Raw genomic sequence first — 18,764 nt, 5'->3', positions numbered from 1 at the left:
AGCAGTAAGAGGCGCCTCCTCTCTCCTTTTTATTCACCAGCAGCAACAAGCAGACCCCGGACTCTCGCTCTCCCGCCGGCGCCCTCCGCCTCTCTCCGCGCCCCGGAGCACCCTCGGCCGCGGCCGTTCTTCACGCACGTCGCTCGCCCGAGGTTCGGCTGCTTCCTCCTTTGTTTGTCCCCTCTTCTCCCTTCCAACCCTATCAGTAACGGCCCCTTGGGCCTCCAGCTCTCTGGCCTTTCCCTGGTTGTGATCGGTTCCAAGGGTGTCCCCCTCCTTCGCTCTAGAGGATTGCAGGGACTCCGAGGTTCCCGGGATACTCCGGACCAGCCTCCCCCGCCCCCTATTGCTTATCTATCCGCAGCTTATCTCGGAGTTATCACAGCGCCAAGGGGCGGGAGCCCGTAGTCCAGTGGGCAGAGAAACTTCTTTCTTACTATCTTGCCCGGGTCTGTGTGTGGGCATTAATTTTAGTGTGGTTATCTCCGATGAGCCTGAGCGATTTGGAAAAGCAGCCCGGTGGAGGCCTGCCTGGCTCCCTACCCCCTCCTAGTCTCCCTGTCATTCTTCCTGCTCTCCCCTTTGGGGTGGCCTCGGCTCTGGGGCGGTCTCATCCCCCTACCCTCGTGCGTCCCCCCCCCCTTCTCTGCGCTCTGCTCCACCCTACTATGTCCAATTCCAGAACGATCTGGCCTTCCCCCCTCTGGGGTTGTCCATGGGGTGGGCCAGGGATAGCCGGGCCGGCCTGAGTGCGCGCGTTGGTGGTTGTAAGGCGGTCTGTGTTTAAGGTGTATGGTTGGCCTGGACGCGGTTGGACATGAGGTTTTGCCGAGTGGGTTTCCTGCGCTATTTCCTAGGTCCTTATGCCTTTCCTGGCATCCCACTTTCTCTGGGCTGGGTAACTTTTTCTGGAGCTCGCATTGGATCTGGTCAGCAAGGTCCGGAAAGCTCCGAGAAAAAGCGGCGGTTTCGTTTTCAGGGACAGGTTGCCTTTTCTAGTTATTTCCACGCGCGGAACTCTCTCACTGAGGCATCCCAAGAAAGGATCACCTACTAGGAGTCAGGGTGAGACAGCATTGACACACATTAAATTCTTTCGTGTCACCGGCTCAGAGTTAGCCAATCTGAGACAGAAGGAAAAACCTCGGCGGGTTTCGGGTCACTCTTGGGATCTGGCGCGCTTTGCAGAGGATGGATGCTGTGGAGGGGTGGGATAGGAGGGTTCAGTGACACGTGTCCTGGGTGACGGAGGAGGGCACCCTAGTCGTCCAGGATCCCCTGGCTGCTACACAGATTTCAATTGCTGTTTTCTAACCCCTCAAGCAGGGGCAGAAGTGGAATATTTAAGGAATGCCCTAAACTAGGAGAGGGGTGGGTGCGGGAGTGAAGCATGTTTGTAGACAATCTACCCTTTTAGTGAGTCCACTTCATCTGTCTTCCCGTCTTGTTCCTCAATCCCACCCTAGGAACCAAAAGTCAGGTTGGAGTAGCGCCGGACAGTGGATGGCCTTGACTGACAGCGGCTGGTGCCTGCCGAAGCGTTTCGGGGCTGCTGCTGCGGACGCCGGCGACTCGGGGCCCTTTCCAGCGCGGGAGCCCTCCTCGCCGCTTTCCCCCATCTCGTCCTCGTCCTCCTCCTGCTCCCGGGGCGGGGATCGCGGTCCCTGCGGTTCCAGCAACTGCAGGACGCCGCAGCTCGACACTGAGGCGGTGGCGGGACCTCCCGGCCGCTCGCTCTTGCTCAGCCCCTACGCCTCGCATCCCTTCGCCGCTGCCCACGGAGCCGCGGCGCCCGGGGTCGCTGGCCCCGGGAGCGCCCTGTCGACTTGGGAGGACTTGTTGCTCTTCACTGACCTCGATCAGGCGGCGACCGCCAGCAAGCTGCTGTGGTCCAGCCGGGGCGCCAAGCTGAGCCCCTTCGCGGCCGAGCAGCCGGAGGAAATGTACCAGACGCTCGCCGCCCTGTCCAGCCAGGGGCCCGCCGCTTACGACGGCGCGCCCGGCGGCTTCGTGCACTCCGCAGCGGCGGCGGCTGCGGCGGCCGCGGCGGCCAGCTCCCCGGTCTACGTGCCCACCACGCGCGTGGGCTCTATGCTGCCCGGCTTGCCCTACCTGCAGGGGGCGGGCAGCGGGCCCAGTAATCACGCGGGAGGCGCGGGCGCCCACCCGGGCTGGCCCCAGGCCTCCGCCGACAGCCCCCCGTATGGCGGAGGTGGCGCAGCCGGCGGCAGCGCGGCCGGACCCGGAGGTGCAGGATCGGCCACGGCCCACGCCTCTGCACGCTTCCCCTACTCGCCCAGCCCGCCCATGGCCAACGGGGCCGCGCGAGACCCCGGGGGCTACGTGACTCCGGGCGGCGCGGGAGCGGGCAGCGTGAGTGGCGGTGGCGGCAGCCTGGCGGCCATGGGTGGCCGGGAGCACCAGTACAGCTCGCTGTCCGCAGCGCGGCCGCTGAACGGGACGTACCACCACCACCATCATCATCACCCGACCTATTCGCCCTACATGGGCGCACCGCTGACTCCCGCCTGGCCAGCCGGGCCCTTCGAAACGCCAGTGCTCCACAGCTTACAAAGCCGCGCGGGAGCTCCGCTCCCGGTGCCACGAGGCCCCAGCGCAGGTAAGGATCAGATCGCGCCGCAGTGTGGGGGTGCGGGTCGGGGACCCTGGGGCGCCAGCCGATGTTACTAGAGTCCATCTGGGCCAGCAAAGATTTCTTAGAGTCTTAGAGGCAGACTCAGAGCGATGCTGTGGGGGATACTCTTGTCAGGAAAGAGGGTGAATGCACATCTATGACCTTAGGGCCGTGGGGAAGGGTTGTGCACGGGGCTCAATTGAGAAAACGCGCATTTCAGTTTGAGAGATATGTGGGGCTGGATCTCCGCTTGTATCCTGGTTTGGGTGAGTGGTGAGTGAGATTTCAGGACTGGGTGACTTTGGAATGTTGGGCGCTTGATCAGGTAGACACGTGGACATATTCAGCCTCTTCTAATTCAGTCTAAGTTGAGGAGTTCCGTCCCTTCTTTGGTATTTAAATAGGACACTCAAAGCCCTGAGACCCAGGCATCTACAAGCATCGCTGTCTCCCCCCACCCCACTCCCCCCAAGCAGCGGGAGCAGAGGGAACACAGTCATCTGTGATATCCGTTGTTGTCGACGGGCCTTCAGGCTTGGTATCTGCTAGGTGGGATTCAGGGATGTGGCTTCTACTTGGTCAGGCCGGGGCTTTCAGCTCATGAAGCTACCCTCCTATTCCCCATGCCAGAGACTATTCAAAGTGTAAAGTGGGGAAACGCAATCAGCTACCTTGGAAAGACCTAATTTTGGAAAGTGGCTCTGCTCTTAGCAGAGGAAGGTATGATCAGAACATGGTTTCTTTCCTTAGTCATCTGTTTTGAGCCTGGGGTTCATCCATCAGTCTCTCCTTCTCGGGGTTTCACCCGTTTGACAACTGTTCCTATAGGGGGAAAAATGTAGCCCTCTATTTGAGTGGGGTAGTTAGTCTAGAATGGAAGCACACTTGTTCAAACTGTCCTTCCCATGAATCTTTGAGTCTCATTATGGGAGACCCTCCCTCCCCCCCTTAGGTTTAGGGACATTCTTTCAGGGCCCCTGAACTGTTACACTAAAAGGGAATGTTGAGTTTGTATTTAAAGTGAAGAACCCGATTTGATCATCTCCTCACTAGTAACACAGAGAGGTCAAGAGACGGTAAAGAAGTTAGTTTTCCCAGCGGCTCTCAGGCACCTCCCTTCCTTCTACACCTTTATTTTCAGGCATAGCAAGGACCCTGTTGAGAATGTGCTGATAGCCTGGGGCTTGATAGAGCCTTGGTAGGTTGTCACCCTTTCTACCACAAAAAGACCATGTTTGGCTCCCAAGGGACCAAGAGACTAAAAATCTTCAAGGGATGAGAAAGCATGTCTGGGCTGTGCAGCTGTCTGATGAGAGCAGGGAATCCCTAGGAGCTTGTGGGGCAGGGTCTTTTTTAGTCTACCCCATTTCTGCCTGCTTCTTGTCATACCTTTGAATTCCCTCTAAATTCTTTCTACGCTAGCCTTGAACCACTGACCATCTCATTTGGCTGAGACATTGACAGTAATGGGTTTGTTGGTTTGAGAAAGAGGCACCATAGAAGATTCTTTTGGCTTTGAACTTGGCCTATATTTTCCTTGATTCCCCCCAACCTCCTCTGTTTGGGCATTGCAAATTTGAAAAAAAAAAAAATCTTCTGTAGGCTCAAGCAGATATTTTAAAGGAGGATTTGGAGTGAAGGGATTTGGAAATATCCAGATTTTGCAGTCTGCTAAGAAAATAACCAACCTAGGCAGATCTGGCTGGGGCTATAGAGCCAAGTTTGATCACACAGGCACACCTGTTTCTTTACCTTGATTTTTTTCCTCCCTTATCTCTGCCAGGGTCTTTTGTTTCCCTTGCTGACCTTGAATTTGCAGCCATCTTCCTGCCTTCTGCTATATTATTTTTGTTAATTAAGATTACTTTGGATTTGTTTTTAATTAAGCTTTAGGTTAACTTCAAATCCCAAAGCTAACCACATCTGAAAGATGGGAACAAACATTTAAAATAGATTCTAGACAGAAATGGGAACATTTCAATGCTATTTAATTATTATTATTAAAATATTAGTAATTATTTAAAACCGCATTTGGAGGTATACCCTGTAAGTATACTAAAGCTAAAGCTTGATTGCTGTGCTTAATCAACCTGCACAGTAAGAAGCCTGCTCTCCTCTCCGCCCTTTCCCTGACTGCTGGGTGGATTTGTTCACACTGAGATGAGTCTGGGTCCTCACAGCCCCGACCCCTTGGCCTTCCTTTGCTCCCACTGGGCAGAGCTGAGTTTCATTCAGGGAGCCACACCTGGCTGGAGTCTCTCACCTCCCAGGAGTGCCCCAAGGAACCACTTAGGACAGAGGTGTCAACCTTCTGGCACAACCAGATTTTATAATTAATTAAAGTCTATTTTCTTTTGTCATTTTAGAATTATTGCTGTCTGGCTCTTCTTGCAGGGAGACAGAAAAGGAACTAAAGAATTTTTATTTAATAAAAATAATGAAAAAAAAAAAACCTTTAGAATTTCAAATCTTGTCTTTGGGACTCCTGAGGACTATGTTCTACCTGGGAGCATTCACACAGTCTTCTCAAGGGAGTCTTTTTATTGTTCCTATCCTGAAGGAGGCCAGACCTATGGTCAGGGTTTCCAGGGAATGCCCCTTTCTGGTAGAAGAGCTCTCTGATAGGTAACATTTTAAAGTCAACAACAAAGGCAAAAGCCTTGTTTAACTTCAGTGTCCTTGAAGTCCTGAGTATTTTACTGATTACTGTGGTCAATAGTGGCTTTTAAGGCAGAGAAGAATAAATCTTTGTGATGTGTTGTAAGTTCCAGGGTCCTCAGGGTAACTTTGAACTCACTTGTGTGGTTGTTAGTTTCCTTTAAATCTCAAGACATAACTCTAGAAATGAGGGACACTTTTTTTTTTTTTTTTTTTTTTGGTAAGGTAAGAATGAATGGTATAAGCATTTTAATAATTTTAATTTTAATTTAAATATTTTTACCAGATTGTTGACTGTCAGCACAAACTCAGAACCTTGGGGGTTGAGGGGTGGTGCTGTCTGCTGGCAGTGTAGTCTTCAAATAAAATGCTAAAGTGTAAAGTTATTAAAGTGACTCAAGTATTTCTTGAAGAATGTCAAATTAGAACATTCAAACTCTTTGTAACAGAAAGGGCTCTCTTTTTACAAAGTCTGTACGTGATACATTTAATCTCAGTTTAGAGACTCGATGTGCTCTTATAATTAACCTTGTAGAGAAACAGTAAATGCTATCATTTTTGTTTGTTAAGATTATTTTGGAAATTTTTAATTAAGCTTTATGTTAATTTCAAATCCTAAAAAGCTAACCACATCTGAAAGATGGGAACAAACATTTAAAATAGATTTTAGATAGAAATCGGAACATTTCAGTGTTAGATCCTTGTGACATGAAAAATAAAATAGAGTCTCCATACTTAATAATGTGCCTTTCCCCTTCCCGAGAAAATATTTTCTTATTTATTATTAATTGATATAAGTGCTAAGAACAGTATTTTAAATATGGTTTGTCCTTTTTTTTTTTCTCTCTCGAAGAAAAGGCACATAAAAAGGAAGTGTTATGAGCACAAAAAATACTTTAAAAATTACTTGGTAACAAGGAAGGGGCAGCGAGTCCTGAGTATTTGAGGGCAGCGGTCAGTGAATATCATGTGGCACCCTTTCTGTTTGGCAAGTTGCATTTTATAATTACGATGGGCCTCGGTTGTAAAAACAGACCAGAGGAGCGGTAAGGGGACCAGAAATGATTAACCCCCAACCTCCAGATCCTGTCATTCTTAGGACCTCTGACTTCCCTGGGGTTTCTATTAGCCCCCCTGGGGACACCAGAATGTAGGACAGTGGTTAGAGGATCTAGGGCGACCAAGGCCATGGGTTGGCGCCTTGGGGAGCCTCGGGGTGTGCCTCCAGTTTCTCACCACCCGACTGGGACAAGTGTGGTGTGCGCGGGGCTGGCGACCTCACGGGCCTCTGGTCCTTGCTTTCCCCACAGATCTGTTGGAGGACCTGTCGGAGAGCCGCGAGTGCGTGAACTGCGGCTCCATCCAGACGCCACTGTGGAGACGGGACGGCACCGGTCATTACCTGTGCAACGCATGCGGTCTCTACAGCAAGATGAATGGCCTCAGCAGGCCCCTCATCAAGCCACAGAAGCGCGTGGTAAGTGTCGCGGCAGGGTGCAGACTTGCAACACCTCCGTCCCCTCCACCTCCTCTAGCGTGCGCCAGAATCCGGTTGAGAACTTTCCCGAGAGACAAGAAAAAAAAGAAAAAGAAAAAAAAAAGAAAAAAAAAAAAAAAAAAAAAAAAAAAAAAAGAAAAGAAAAAAGAAAGGCGCAGCTGGTAGCAGTCTCCCTTTGGCTCCCAGATACCAGGCAAGCCGTGCTCTGCTCTTGAACTGCACCCTCAGCCCTGGTGCTGCCTATCGCTTTTTTTTCTCTTTTCTTTTTCTTTTCTTTTCATTCTTTCTTTCTTTCTTTTCTTTCTTTTTTTTTTTTTAAGGCACACGCATATATATTTTACCTCAAAGAGATATTCTTGGCCACTATACAAAATGGATACCCAAGAAATTGGGGTTGCAGGTAACATCTGCAGAGCAAAAGTAGGCAAAGGAAGGTCGGCTTTGTGTCCTCTTTGCTGGTTTGGAGAAAGCAGACTCTCCTTTAATACTTGACCAGCTAGTGGGATACCAAAGAAATCTCCCTTCTTCGGGTCAGCAATCAGCGCAGCCTGGTTCTGCAGTGCTTTGATTTGTCCTACCTCTTTAGGCTGTTTGCCCTTCCCTGGAGACCCAGGTTTAGCTCTCTATTCCTCTGAGTATGGTGAAGATTTATTTGCTCAAACATTGGTTATTTTGAAATCTGGCTGTTGCAGATAGGCACAAAACTTGAAAAGGTAGAATCTTCCCAAGTTGTGAGTGTCACCAATTCAAGCATTTACCACATTTTGAATAGGTATGGGGGATTCTTATTTTTTTCCCGTGATTAAGCTAATACAGTCATTTGTTAGGACATAAAAGCTTGAAATGAAAGAAGAGAGAGAGGGAGAGAGATGGAGAGAGAGGGGAGAGAGAGAGAGAGAGAGAGAGAGAGAGAGAGAGAGAGAGAGAGAGAGAAGCTTTGAGAAGCTTTCGTGAATTTCACCTTAAGGCTAACATTTGTCTAGCCCCAACTAATAGTATTCTAAATGTCATTTAAAGTAGATGTTTTGCAATTAGATGCAGACATCTTAAGGACCCAGGTAATTTATTTAATTGTTGTTCTCTAATTAGCAGAGCAAACGGTATACATGTTGTTTGTGTTAAATAGATTAGCGCAAAATTGCATCACAGTATAAGTCTGACACCTTAAGGAGAGGTAATTAGTTTTATGATTGTTTTGTTTTTAATGCATTTAAAATAAAGTAGCTGAGGTTAATTTGAGTGGAATGTGCTTTAAGCTTGTTACAACTTTCCCCATTTAGGGTTTTCTTTGAAAGGTATCCTTAAATTCAGAATGTGATAGACTTTCAAGATCCTCATGTATTTTATTAAAAAGAAAAAGTACTCGGAAAATATTCCAAGGAAGTTCTTGCTTTCGTTTATCAGACGGAGCATGAACAATGAAACATTACTTTCTAGAGGGAAAGGTACATCCATGCAGAGTCCAAGCTGAGCTCTGAAAGGTAACTTTTTTTTTTCAAAACTGAACAAAAACTTTGTGTACATGTGGTAGTTTTTAGTTCTTGTGGAATCACACGGTTGATTAACTGACAACCATATTTAAAAAGCTCCATTTATTTCATGCACTTACTAGTAAAAAAATAACTGTCACCCATAAGAAAACCAATTTAAACGTTTGTAAATCAATTAGTTTTCTTTCTGTGTGGCAGGTGTCTTGGCAGTAACCAAGGTCAGCCAATGTGCTTTGTGAATGAGTTATAAATGATTCCAATTGCAGGGTGTGCCGTTATCAATTGGTTCTCTTTGTGGGCTTATGGTTTTGGTGAATATGGCTTAGTTCTCAGAAACAGAATATTGAACCCCAGTTTGTTTAGCCAGCAGAACAGAACCAATCACTGTGAATTTGAACTTGTATTACACTGCAAAATAAGACATTTATGGTGTAACTTGAATTCCTTGTCAGCGAGGAACAGAACTGAGATCGCTTGTTATAGGAACTTTTATAACCTGCTCACCTACATTTCACATGTTTATAGAGACTGCCTTCACTTATAAACTGCAGTTGACAGTCATAAAGCTCTTTGTTATAATGGCAAATTCTGATAACAATTTTTGCCCTACATTGGCTCCAAATTCCACTGGAAACTGTAATAAATGGGTCATTTATAAAACGGATCGTTTTTGTCTGTCCCTCCTTCACTAATTTCACATTTATGGAGAGAAAGGAAACTTATTTCCTCTGAGTCCCAAAGAGGGGGAAGAGAAAAGAAGCCTCCGGTGTGTAAGGTTTGCTAATATCTTTTTGTTTTAGCAAAACAATTTCTCGAATAGTTCTATCTGCTAAGTGCGTGCATTCTCACCAGATCCTGAGATTTATTAGCGCCAAGTTCTTAGAAACTGCACAGGGCTCGCGATTGTGTCCTTGTTTTTACAACTTGATTGTAAAAGATGCTAAGCTAATAGAACAGGTGTGAACTAGAAATGAAAAATCCTGTTTAATCATTTATATTTGTCTGCAAAGAACTTGGAAACCTGAATCTCTGACCTTTAAATATCCAATATATATGCCTAACATATCTTTTCTAATTCTTTATAATTTTTCTATAGCTGTTGGAATTTTGTTTTACACACACACACACACACACACACACTCAAACACACACACACCTATCTGGTCATAGCACAACTTGTTTTTAATAACTTTAAACAATTTATTTGATAATCTAAATATAAATCATATTTTGTCTTCCTGGGAGATGATTATATTGTTTTCAACAGCCCCCCCCCCCCGTAGAGATTTGGAAGAAATTTATTCTTTTAAGATTGTTAGGATCATAAAGGGCAGTATTAGATATGGTTTGTCTTGGTGATACCAGTTAACTCTGTTAACTATTTATTTATATGAAGAATAATTGGGATAAATAAAAGTTGTCAACATCACCAAGGCAGTATACTAAAAGAATGCAGAATTTAGGCACCAGAATGACAATCACAAGAGTATTTCTTTATTTAGATCCTGTTCTTTTTCTTTCTCCTCTCTTCCCCCTCCCCCTTCATTATTTTCTAGACAGGGTTTCTCTGTGTAGCCCAGGCTGGCCTAGAACTCAGATCCACCTGCTTCTGCCACTTTGGTGCTGAGGTTAAAGGCTCGCTGTGGTAGACTCTCACTCATCTTTTTGTGTTTTCTGGGTGATTTTTTTTTCCTACATGTGCCTGGAAAATAAAAGTGGTCATGTCTAATGCTAAGATGAGCCATGCCAGTTAGCTCATTGGAGGCTTTGATTGTGCTTCAGGATTCAGGCTGCCTGGTGGTTGGTTGTATTCTTGCTAATATTCTAGAATTTAGCTCTGTTTAGGGAAACTTTAAGAATCTAATTCCCCAACAGCAGTGTGTGGAAACCTGACTTCTTGGAGGAGCAGCCACTATGGACACAGGAAGGATGCTGTGGTAGCTTAGCATGGTCAATGTATGATTGCTTCCAGGTTGTTGTATACATCACACAGTAACAGGCTTGGGGAGAGAGTCTTATCTGTGGGATTAAGCACACTATGCAGTCCTCAGGATTTCTAGTCTAGGAAGGTCTGCCTAATTATATTTGACAGATTTTTTTTTTCCTGACGGGACATTTCATGTATAATTAACAGGAAAAGTGTTTTTTGAAGATAGAAACTTGATGTACATATGACATCATCAAAATCTGTAAAGGTCACATTGCTCTACTCATCGTGTTTGTTATGTGCTGTTTTTTAGCCTTCATCACGGCGGCTTGGACTGTCCTGTGCCAACTGTCACACCACAACCACTACCTTATGGCGTAGAAACGCTGAGGGTGAACCCGTGTGCAATGCTTGCGGGCTCTATATGAAACTCCATGGGGTATGCTTCTTATTCTGTTTGAATACATACAGTTAGTACCTGAATTGTCAAATTTTAATTATAAGACAGAATCAACAAATAAAAAAAAATGCAAAAGTGAATATGCGTGTGTACACACGCCCTGTAGTGAATTCAAACTGCTCTGAACTATAATGTGATCTAGTCAGTTTAGTCACTAAGGAGGCAGGAAATAAAACGCACTACCAACTAATCTGACACTAACATTCTTTGTAACATCTCTATTTGAGAAACGTAATAATGAGCCAAGGGCAGCCTGAAAGCCTTTAATCCGAGGCAGCCAGGGCTACAGAGAGAAACCCTGTATTAAGAAAAAGAAAAGTAGAACTATAAAGTGTATATTTCAAAATTGATAGTGAAATAATGATTATTATAAATCTTGAGTTTTAAGAAATTTGGCAAAGGCATTTGTCTGAAGAAGTCATATTTGATACCTTCTGTTATAGTCTATACTTCTTTAAAGGACTTCAGAGATTATTGTAAATTTCAATATTTGTTTGTCTGGTTCTAGATAAGGTCTCATTCTATAGCCTAGGCTGACCTCAAACTCCCAGCCCAGGGTGCAGAAGCCTTAGCCTTCTGAGTGCTGCGACTTTCCCATGAGGCACTGGGCCAACAGTGATCAGTCTCTTAAAGTAACTAACCCGTGTTGTAGGGAGGAGGTGCTTATCTCTTAAATAAAGATATTAAAAGTAAAGATTCATACAAGAAATAGTTGCTCTATAGTTGTTATTTCAGATAATAATCATAAAGTTGAAAATATTAAATTGTCCATGATAAACTACATTATTTTTCCTGAAAGAATCCCTGTTTGTTGGAGAAAGGGGAAATCTTTATGCATTTACAATCTACTGTTGACATATATGTGTCATATATATATATATATATATATATATATATATATATCTCAACACATATGGTTGAAATTTTTGCCGAAGTCTTTAATTAGTTTAAAGTTAGCGACGTAGCCCCGTGGGGCTCCTCTAGCACACCTGAGTCCTTAGTACTGAACAAAAAGATTACTTACTTTCTGTGGTACTGAGCATTCTGCCCACCAAGCTACATGCCCAGGTACTTTAAAATGAGGGCTTTCAGTACTAAAATCATCTTTTGTCTAAATTTCCTTCAGTATAATACTTAACATGTAAGACCGATGTGGACATCTTTTAGGTGCCTCGACCACTTGCTATGAAAAAAGAAGGAATTCAAACCAGGAAACGAAAACCTAAAAATATAAATAAGTCAAAAGCTTGCTCCGGTAAGTATGACAAAATGCCACTTTCTCTGAAAAGTGTTTTCTGGCTTTGACCTTGTAGGTAGCTGGACTCATGACTCCTCTCTTGCAGGTAACAGCAGTGGCTCTGTCCCCATGACTCCAACTTCCTCTTCTTCTAATTCAGATGACTGCACCAAAAACACTTCTCCTTCCACACAAGCGACCACCTCAGGGGTGAGTTCGAGAGCAGCCTGGGACTCCTGAGGGGCTGAAATTATCTTAAATTTTATCTTATCAGCAGTATAATAATCTGAACCAGCAATTTAGTGAATTGGTACCTAAAAATAGTTTTTTTTTTAGAGGAAATTATATTTGAATGTCAACAAAATGTCAAAACTTAAGTACTTTACAAACCTTTTCATTAAGGTCTAGCTTTTTTAGTGGTCAGATTAGCCCAAAGAAGAGCTAAAGCTTCAGATTGTGTTTACTTTTCTCTCCTTTCTCTTCTTCCTCTTTCCCCCCCTCCTTCTCTTTCTTCCTCCCTCCCTCCCTTAAAAACTATACAGCTATACAAACTATACAGCTGTTGGCTGTATAGTTTGGCCATGGATTGTTTAGGGTACTTCAAAATACTGCAGATTTCTAAGCTCTACCCTGGATTTTGGATGTGAGGCCTGGAAGCTTGTGTATCCATACAATAGCCACGAATGAAACTGAAAGCCACGCTAGAGGTGTCTGGGAGCTTCCATAGGCTCTCTTTCTGTCTCATACTACCATATTCACAAATCCAAATTGACATACTAAAAACAGTACTCCAGATTTGAGATGATTTGAGGGTTCTTTGTGGACCAAATTACTTTAATGAAAACAGATTAAAATAAGTAAACATTATTCTATACATGTATGAAATTGTCAAAGAATTAAAAACATTGTAGCTGGTATATAATACATTTCTATAAATATTCGTTGAATGGATATAGTGAAAGAATAATGTAGAGACAGGGTCTCTTAGACCTGTCTGACATAAAACTCTGTGTAGACAAAGTCTCCTCAAAGAGGTTCATCTGCCTCTGCCTCTGTTGGGATTAAAGGCGTATGACACTCAGTATTTCAGCTGATTCTGTTTGTTGCAAATGTTAGGTTAAGGAGCCTTTATAAATGTGAATGATTATGTGTGTGTGGTATATTGCATGTATGTGTGATATATGTGTGGGATATTTGTGTGCCCATTATGCATGTGCACCATACATGTAAAAATCAGAGGACAGCTTTGTGGAGTCAGACAGCCAGTACCTGTGCCTACTGATCCGTCCCTGGCTCCTGTACTCATTACTTGGAGTGTGAGTGCCGCTCCAGTCATCTGAAGTGGTGGTAAATCGATTTTGTTACTTATTGGGAAATGAAAGATCAAGCATTGGTTCCTCCTAATCTTTGGTCCTCAGATTGTGTAGGTAAATGGTGCAGAATGATGTTTTATTTTCTCTGGTGTATTAAAGAGCATCCAGGTTTGGAGCCACTGTCTGTGTCTTGTCAGTGGTTAGCCCCAAGTTACTGTTGGGGAAGGTGGTGTCTAGTTCTTGTGGCTAAAGCTTAGTTTGAATGTTAATGCCATAGGCTTACTGTGTGTGTTTGCCTGGGGAGTGGTGCTAGTGTGAATGTAGTCATATTTGCTCTTGTGGTTTTCTGATGTAAAAATTCAAAATTGCTCTTAATAAATCCAGTCTGTTGGAAGGAGAATGAAAAAGCTGGAAGAGGAGCCTAATCTGAATGTGGGTCCTACAAACCGGGCTGGTTCTCTGACCTTGCTTTGTTAGTGGCCTGTTCCCTTCAGAGGAAGAACAGCATCCTTCTAGAGACCAGGGGGCAGAACAGTAAGAATTCTTAGTGGGGACTCCTGAGAAACCCTTTACCAGGCTGTAGACCTTCAGGGTCTTAGCTCTGAAACCTCCATGGGTCCTGGAGAGCCTGTGGCAGCTGGTGTGAGCAGCAGCACCCCAGGCAGCTGGGGTAAAGCTGGGTGACATCACCTCCCATCTACCCTGGATGGGGTTGCTTCTTCACTCTACTCCTTACTAGCCTCCTGCAGAGAATACCGGGTTGCCACGGCTTTCCCTGAATGGCAACCCTAAGATCGATGTCCTCATAAGCTGCTCCTGACTTGCTGTGAGGAACTTTGGATATTGTCCCACGTGAAGAGTAATTGCAGCCGGCTTGTCCCTTCTCTAGATACCAAGGAGGGCCCTTTCATGCCTCTTTGGCCCTTAGCACTTCGAGTGCTTTATCTGTCTGTGGTGGTTCTGTGGTATGGCCGTTGTGCTAACTGCATGGCTGTGGAGAGAATTATGAAGCCTGTGAACAGCTGGCAGAAGCGCTTTTATAGGTGTCTGCATTGACAGAAGTATGCCTTTTTTTCTCGTTTGGGTCACAGTGTCTACTGGTAAGCTACTGGCTCTGACTGGTCCACTGTAGAATCTAGGAATCACTGTAGTAGAAGAAAGCATGAGGTTCCCATACAAGCTTGAGTCTGGTGTTGCAGTGCAATGTCTTCACTGGCTCAGGGCACACATCTCACTCAAGGGTGGTGGTTCACGCCCACCCACTGACTTCCAGCACTGCCTGTGACTGGTGTAGTAAGGAATTCACAGTGTGTGGCTGTGGGGGGTTGAGGTGCAATGACGACTGGACTGTGAATCAGGAAATCGCAGGCACAGATGGTGGGGCTGGAGCCACACGTCCATCCCTTTGCAGAGAGATGGCAGGGTAACATGGCTGCCTTTGCTTGGTAGAAATCAAACACTGTTCCACACATAGGGCTACAGCAGCCCCCTGTGTTGTCCACCCTTCCTCTCTCTTTGGGAAGCCAGGGGTGGCAGGCCACGTGGTGGCATTTCTACCTGACTCCTTGCCTGTGGACCATTCACACTGCCACTAGGTTCTTGGGTTCTCTTGGCCAAGGGACAGCTGAAGTGAGGCTGTCTTGTGTACTGCCTTAGCCTGAGCCAGGCCCCAGGTCCCTTCCCAGCAGCAACGGGGTATACAGGAAGGAGTCCTCCCTGTCCTTCTCTTTCTGTGATTCATTTAAGTTAACCTATTGTATATTTATGTTGTATATGTGCGTACGCTGTGGTGAGCTTGTGATGGTCAGAGAACAACTTTGGGAAGTCACTTCTCCACTATGTTTCAGAGATTACACTAGCTAGTCAGGCTTGTGTGACAAGCAGTTTGCCAGCGGGGCCGTTTTACTGCCATCCTTTACGTTGTTTTCTTACGCTGTAGTACTAGGGGTAGAGTCCAGGTCCTTGTCCCCAACCCTTTTAAAACATGGCCAGTAATTTTATCTATTCATTCATTCATTCATTCATTCATTCATTCATGTATATTGAGGCAGGGCTTCACTGTGTAGCCCTGGCTCTCTTGGAACTCCCTGTGTAGACCAGGCTGGCTTTGAACTCAAAGAGCTCTATCTGCCTCTGCCTCCTGAGTGCTAGGATTAAAGGTGTTCATCACCACGTGTAGCTGGCCTTTATCATGTAAAGTTTGGCCTTTTACTAGGTTGCTAGGTTAGCCTTGATCTCTGTGTGTACCCCAGACAAACCTCCTGAATGCCTCCGCCACCATTCCTGGTTAGACCAGATCATTCTTTCATACAAGCATGGAGCCTGGACAGAGACTCACTCTGCTCCAAAGCTCCATTGTGCTGGTCATTTTTTTCTGTCCTAGCGTTATGTACCGGCTCTGATTAGTGCTTTAATGAGGCCTTTGTCTGGGAGAATAAGAAAGGCTTCTGGTGAACCATCACTTGTGACTCAGTTTCTCCTTGTGGGAAGCTGTGCTGATGTGGGGTTCACAGACTGAAGGGGGAAAGGCAGTATTCTCCTCCCTAGTGTTGAGGAGCCTCCCTACCATGCAGCCTGGCATTGATAAAATACATGCACATTGATGCTTGTACTTACTACCAAATATGCTAACAGTCTGTCTTACTATGGCTAATTTTTTTTTTATTTGTAAGTTTATTGAAAAACACTTAATTGACAGCAGAATTTGGTGTTTATTCTCCATGGCATATAAAAATACTAAAATCTGCTGGACGTGGTGGTACTAGCTTTTAATCTCAGCATTCAGGCTGATCTATGAGTTCAAGGCCATTCTACATAGAGAGTTCCAGGTCTGCTGGGGCTACAGACTGAGACTGTGTCTTTAAAAAAATTTATTTTTTTTGGGGGGGGGGGCTGGGCATAGGGCCACACACACTTGCAGAGGCAGGTGAATCTGTGAATTTGAGGTCAGCCTGGTCTACAGAGACAGCCAGGACAGCCAGGGCTACACCATCTCAGCTAGAGAAATCCCATCTCAGAAAAGCTCATCAACCAACCAAATATTCTTTTGAATTCCAGGTGTTGACCAAGATGCAAACTTTTTGTTATTGTTATTTAGGAGTAAAATATTACATGTGTACAATTTTAGTCGTTAGAGACTTAATACACACCCGGTCAGTAGCCTTTTCCCCTGTAACTTAAAAGGCTAACACTGTGTGTGTGTGTGTACACTTGTGACATTCACCTGCTTAGAGTAGTAGCCCAAACCTGTAATATTAGAACTCCAAAAATTGAGGCAGGAGAGTCTCCAGGTTGAGGCCAGTTTGGGATATGTACAGAGAATTAACGTGTGAACATAAAGAATTGATGAACTATATTTTGCCTGCCTAAGATAGTAATTATTAAAAAACTTGAGATTATATCAAAGCTATAATATCAGTCACCATTAAACTTGTAACACTGCACTGTGGCATTGGTAAATCTCTAGTCTGCTTCTGCTTTGCTGGGTGTTGAGAAGCATGTATGTGTAGGAGGCGCCTTTTACAGGGGAGGAAAACAAGGTCTCCCACCTGGAACTGTTCATAACATGGAGGTGCCGCTGGAGTGTCATGGTCTTTCTCTGCTGTGATAAGCAAAGCAGCAAAGGGGACAAAGGGAAGCTTTCAGCTCTGGTTGCAGTTGGAAGGGAGCTATGGAGAGTAGAAGAATCCTGAAGTAACTCGGTAGTATTTAGTTAGTTTTAAAAATATTTTGCTCTATGTGTGTGGATGGGTGCTTTGCCTGGTATGCACGTGTGTGCCTGGTGCCCAAGGAGGCCTGGGGGTCAGCAGAGGAAGTTGGGATCCTCTGGAAGAGCAGTTATATTGTGGCTCACCATGAGGGTTCTGGGAACCTTGGGTCCTCTGGAACAGCAGACAGTGCCCTGAACCCCCGATTTCCTCGGCTGGGAGTTACTGGCATGTGCTAGGATTACAGGCACGCGGCCCTTTGGCTAAATAGTTACCTATGATTCTTTTTCTCATGAGAATTAGTCATTTGAGATTTTTGCTCATGTATCCCCTCCCTCAACTGGGTAGAGCTTTTGGAGAGAAAGATGGGGATGGAGAGCAGGTGAGACTGGCTCTTTATTAAAGGTGACCACAGCCTGCTCTGATAGAGTTGAATTCAGTCCTGGGGCACAGGTGGTAGAAGTAAGAGAAAACTCCCAATCAATAAAGTAATTAAGAATTAAAACCAAAATGTAGCACGCCTTTAATCCCAGCACTTGGGAGGCAGAGGCAGAGGCAGGTGGATTTCTGAGTTTGAGGCCAGCCTGGTCTACAGAGTGAGTTCCAGGATAGCCAGGACTACACAAAGAAACCCTGTCTCGAAAAACCAAAAAAAAAAAAAAAAAAAAAAAAAAAAAAAAAACCCAAAAAAAAAAAAAAAAAAAAAAAAAAAAAAAAAAAAAAAAACCCAACCCAAAATGTAGACAGAAGTATCCAGGAAGGAGGAGTAGCAATCCATGGCATCAAAGGGCGAGTGTTTGAATTTGGTGTGGCTAGAATGCGAGGATTTAAAAAAAAAAAAAAGAAGCTCCAAGTTTTAAAACATTTCAAAGCCATGTCAAGTCAACAGTAAGGAGAGCCCAAACTATGTTCATTTGTAAATAATGAACTTTAGCTAACCCTGGCTTCCTTGTCTGTTGGACTCCAACAATTGCCATATTTTTGATTGGGAGTGTTTTTGCTAATTGAAACAAACAATGCCGGCATGTTCCTGCTTGCCTGTTTCACAGGCATGTTTTCCTTCTCTCCTGAAATCACATGATGTGCCTGAACTCACACCCTTACACGGTGGTTTCTCAGCCTCAGGCTTGAGGGTGGGGGGCTGCCCTGCTGTATCTCCAAATGGAGACAGGAGTTCTGCTGTGGGGGAAGCAGGTTTCCTTCCTTGTGTTTCTTGTTGGTGACACATGAAGAGGGAGAAGAGCATGAATCCCGTATTCAATAGTCTAGGTCTCAACCCAGCTTGGATCTGTTTCAGAATTTTAATAGTGTTGTTTTTGTCTCTCTGGAACTTCTAGGACACTGTAGACACTGGCCTGCCTTCCTTACTGCAGGTACCCCTGAGTTTTGTGGCGATTTGAATTAACATACACCCTTAAGTGCTTGTCCTCAGCAGCAGTGACTTAGGGTCAGACACTCTTTAGGATAGACCAAAATAAGCTTTGTGAAACCTGCAGAAGAAAGTGTAGGTACCTGGGTAGGTTAACATTTGAAGTTCTTTTCATAAATATTTTTAAAAAGATTTGTTTATTTTTAGTGCATGTATATATTCGCCTGGTACCTGCAGAAATGAGGTGTTGGACGCCCCTGAACTGTAGTCAATCATAGATGGTTGTGAACCGCCATGTGAGTGTTGAGAATTGAACCGCCAGTTCTCTGCAAGGACAAGTGGTCCTAACTGCTGGACCATCTCTCCAATCCGGGATGTTGCTTGCATTTTTTATGACATGGTCTTTTGTAGTTCAGGCTCAAACTTATCTGAGACTGACTGGCCTTGAACTTCTGATCCTCCGGTCGGTT

General features: G+C 45.1%; 1 protein-coding gene across 3 annotated transcripts in view; it reads left to right on the top strand.

Moving 5' to 3' along the window:
* The first annotated feature begins 46 nt into the window (after positions 1–46).
* Positions 47–18,764, top strand: part of Gata6 (GATA binding protein 6) — a 33,010-nt gene continuing 14,292 nt past the window's right edge. The window contains exons 1-6 of one of the 3 annotated variants that reach the window (XM_034518652.2): positions 47–152; positions 1,467–2,620; positions 6,604–6,770; positions 10,522–10,647; positions 11,836–11,923; positions 12,012–12,115. In XM_034518652.2, coding sequence (XP_034374543.1) covers positions 1,504–2,620; positions 6,604–6,770; positions 10,522–10,647; positions 11,836–11,923; positions 12,012–12,115 — 1,602 coding nt within the window. In that variant the 5' untranslated portion in view covers positions 47–152; positions 1,467–1,503. The other 2 variants (XM_076912992.1, XM_076912993.1) reach the window with 2 other exon arrangements.

Source organism: Arvicanthis niloticus, chromosome 14 (assembly GCF_011762505.2).
Source record: "Arvicanthis niloticus isolate mArvNil1 chromosome 14, mArvNil1.pat.X, whole genome shotgun sequence".
NCBI lineage: Eukaryota > Metazoa > Chordata > Mammalia > Rodentia > Muridae > Arvicanthis > Arvicanthis niloticus.
This window is presented reverse-complemented; position numbering and strand designations above follow the sequence as displayed.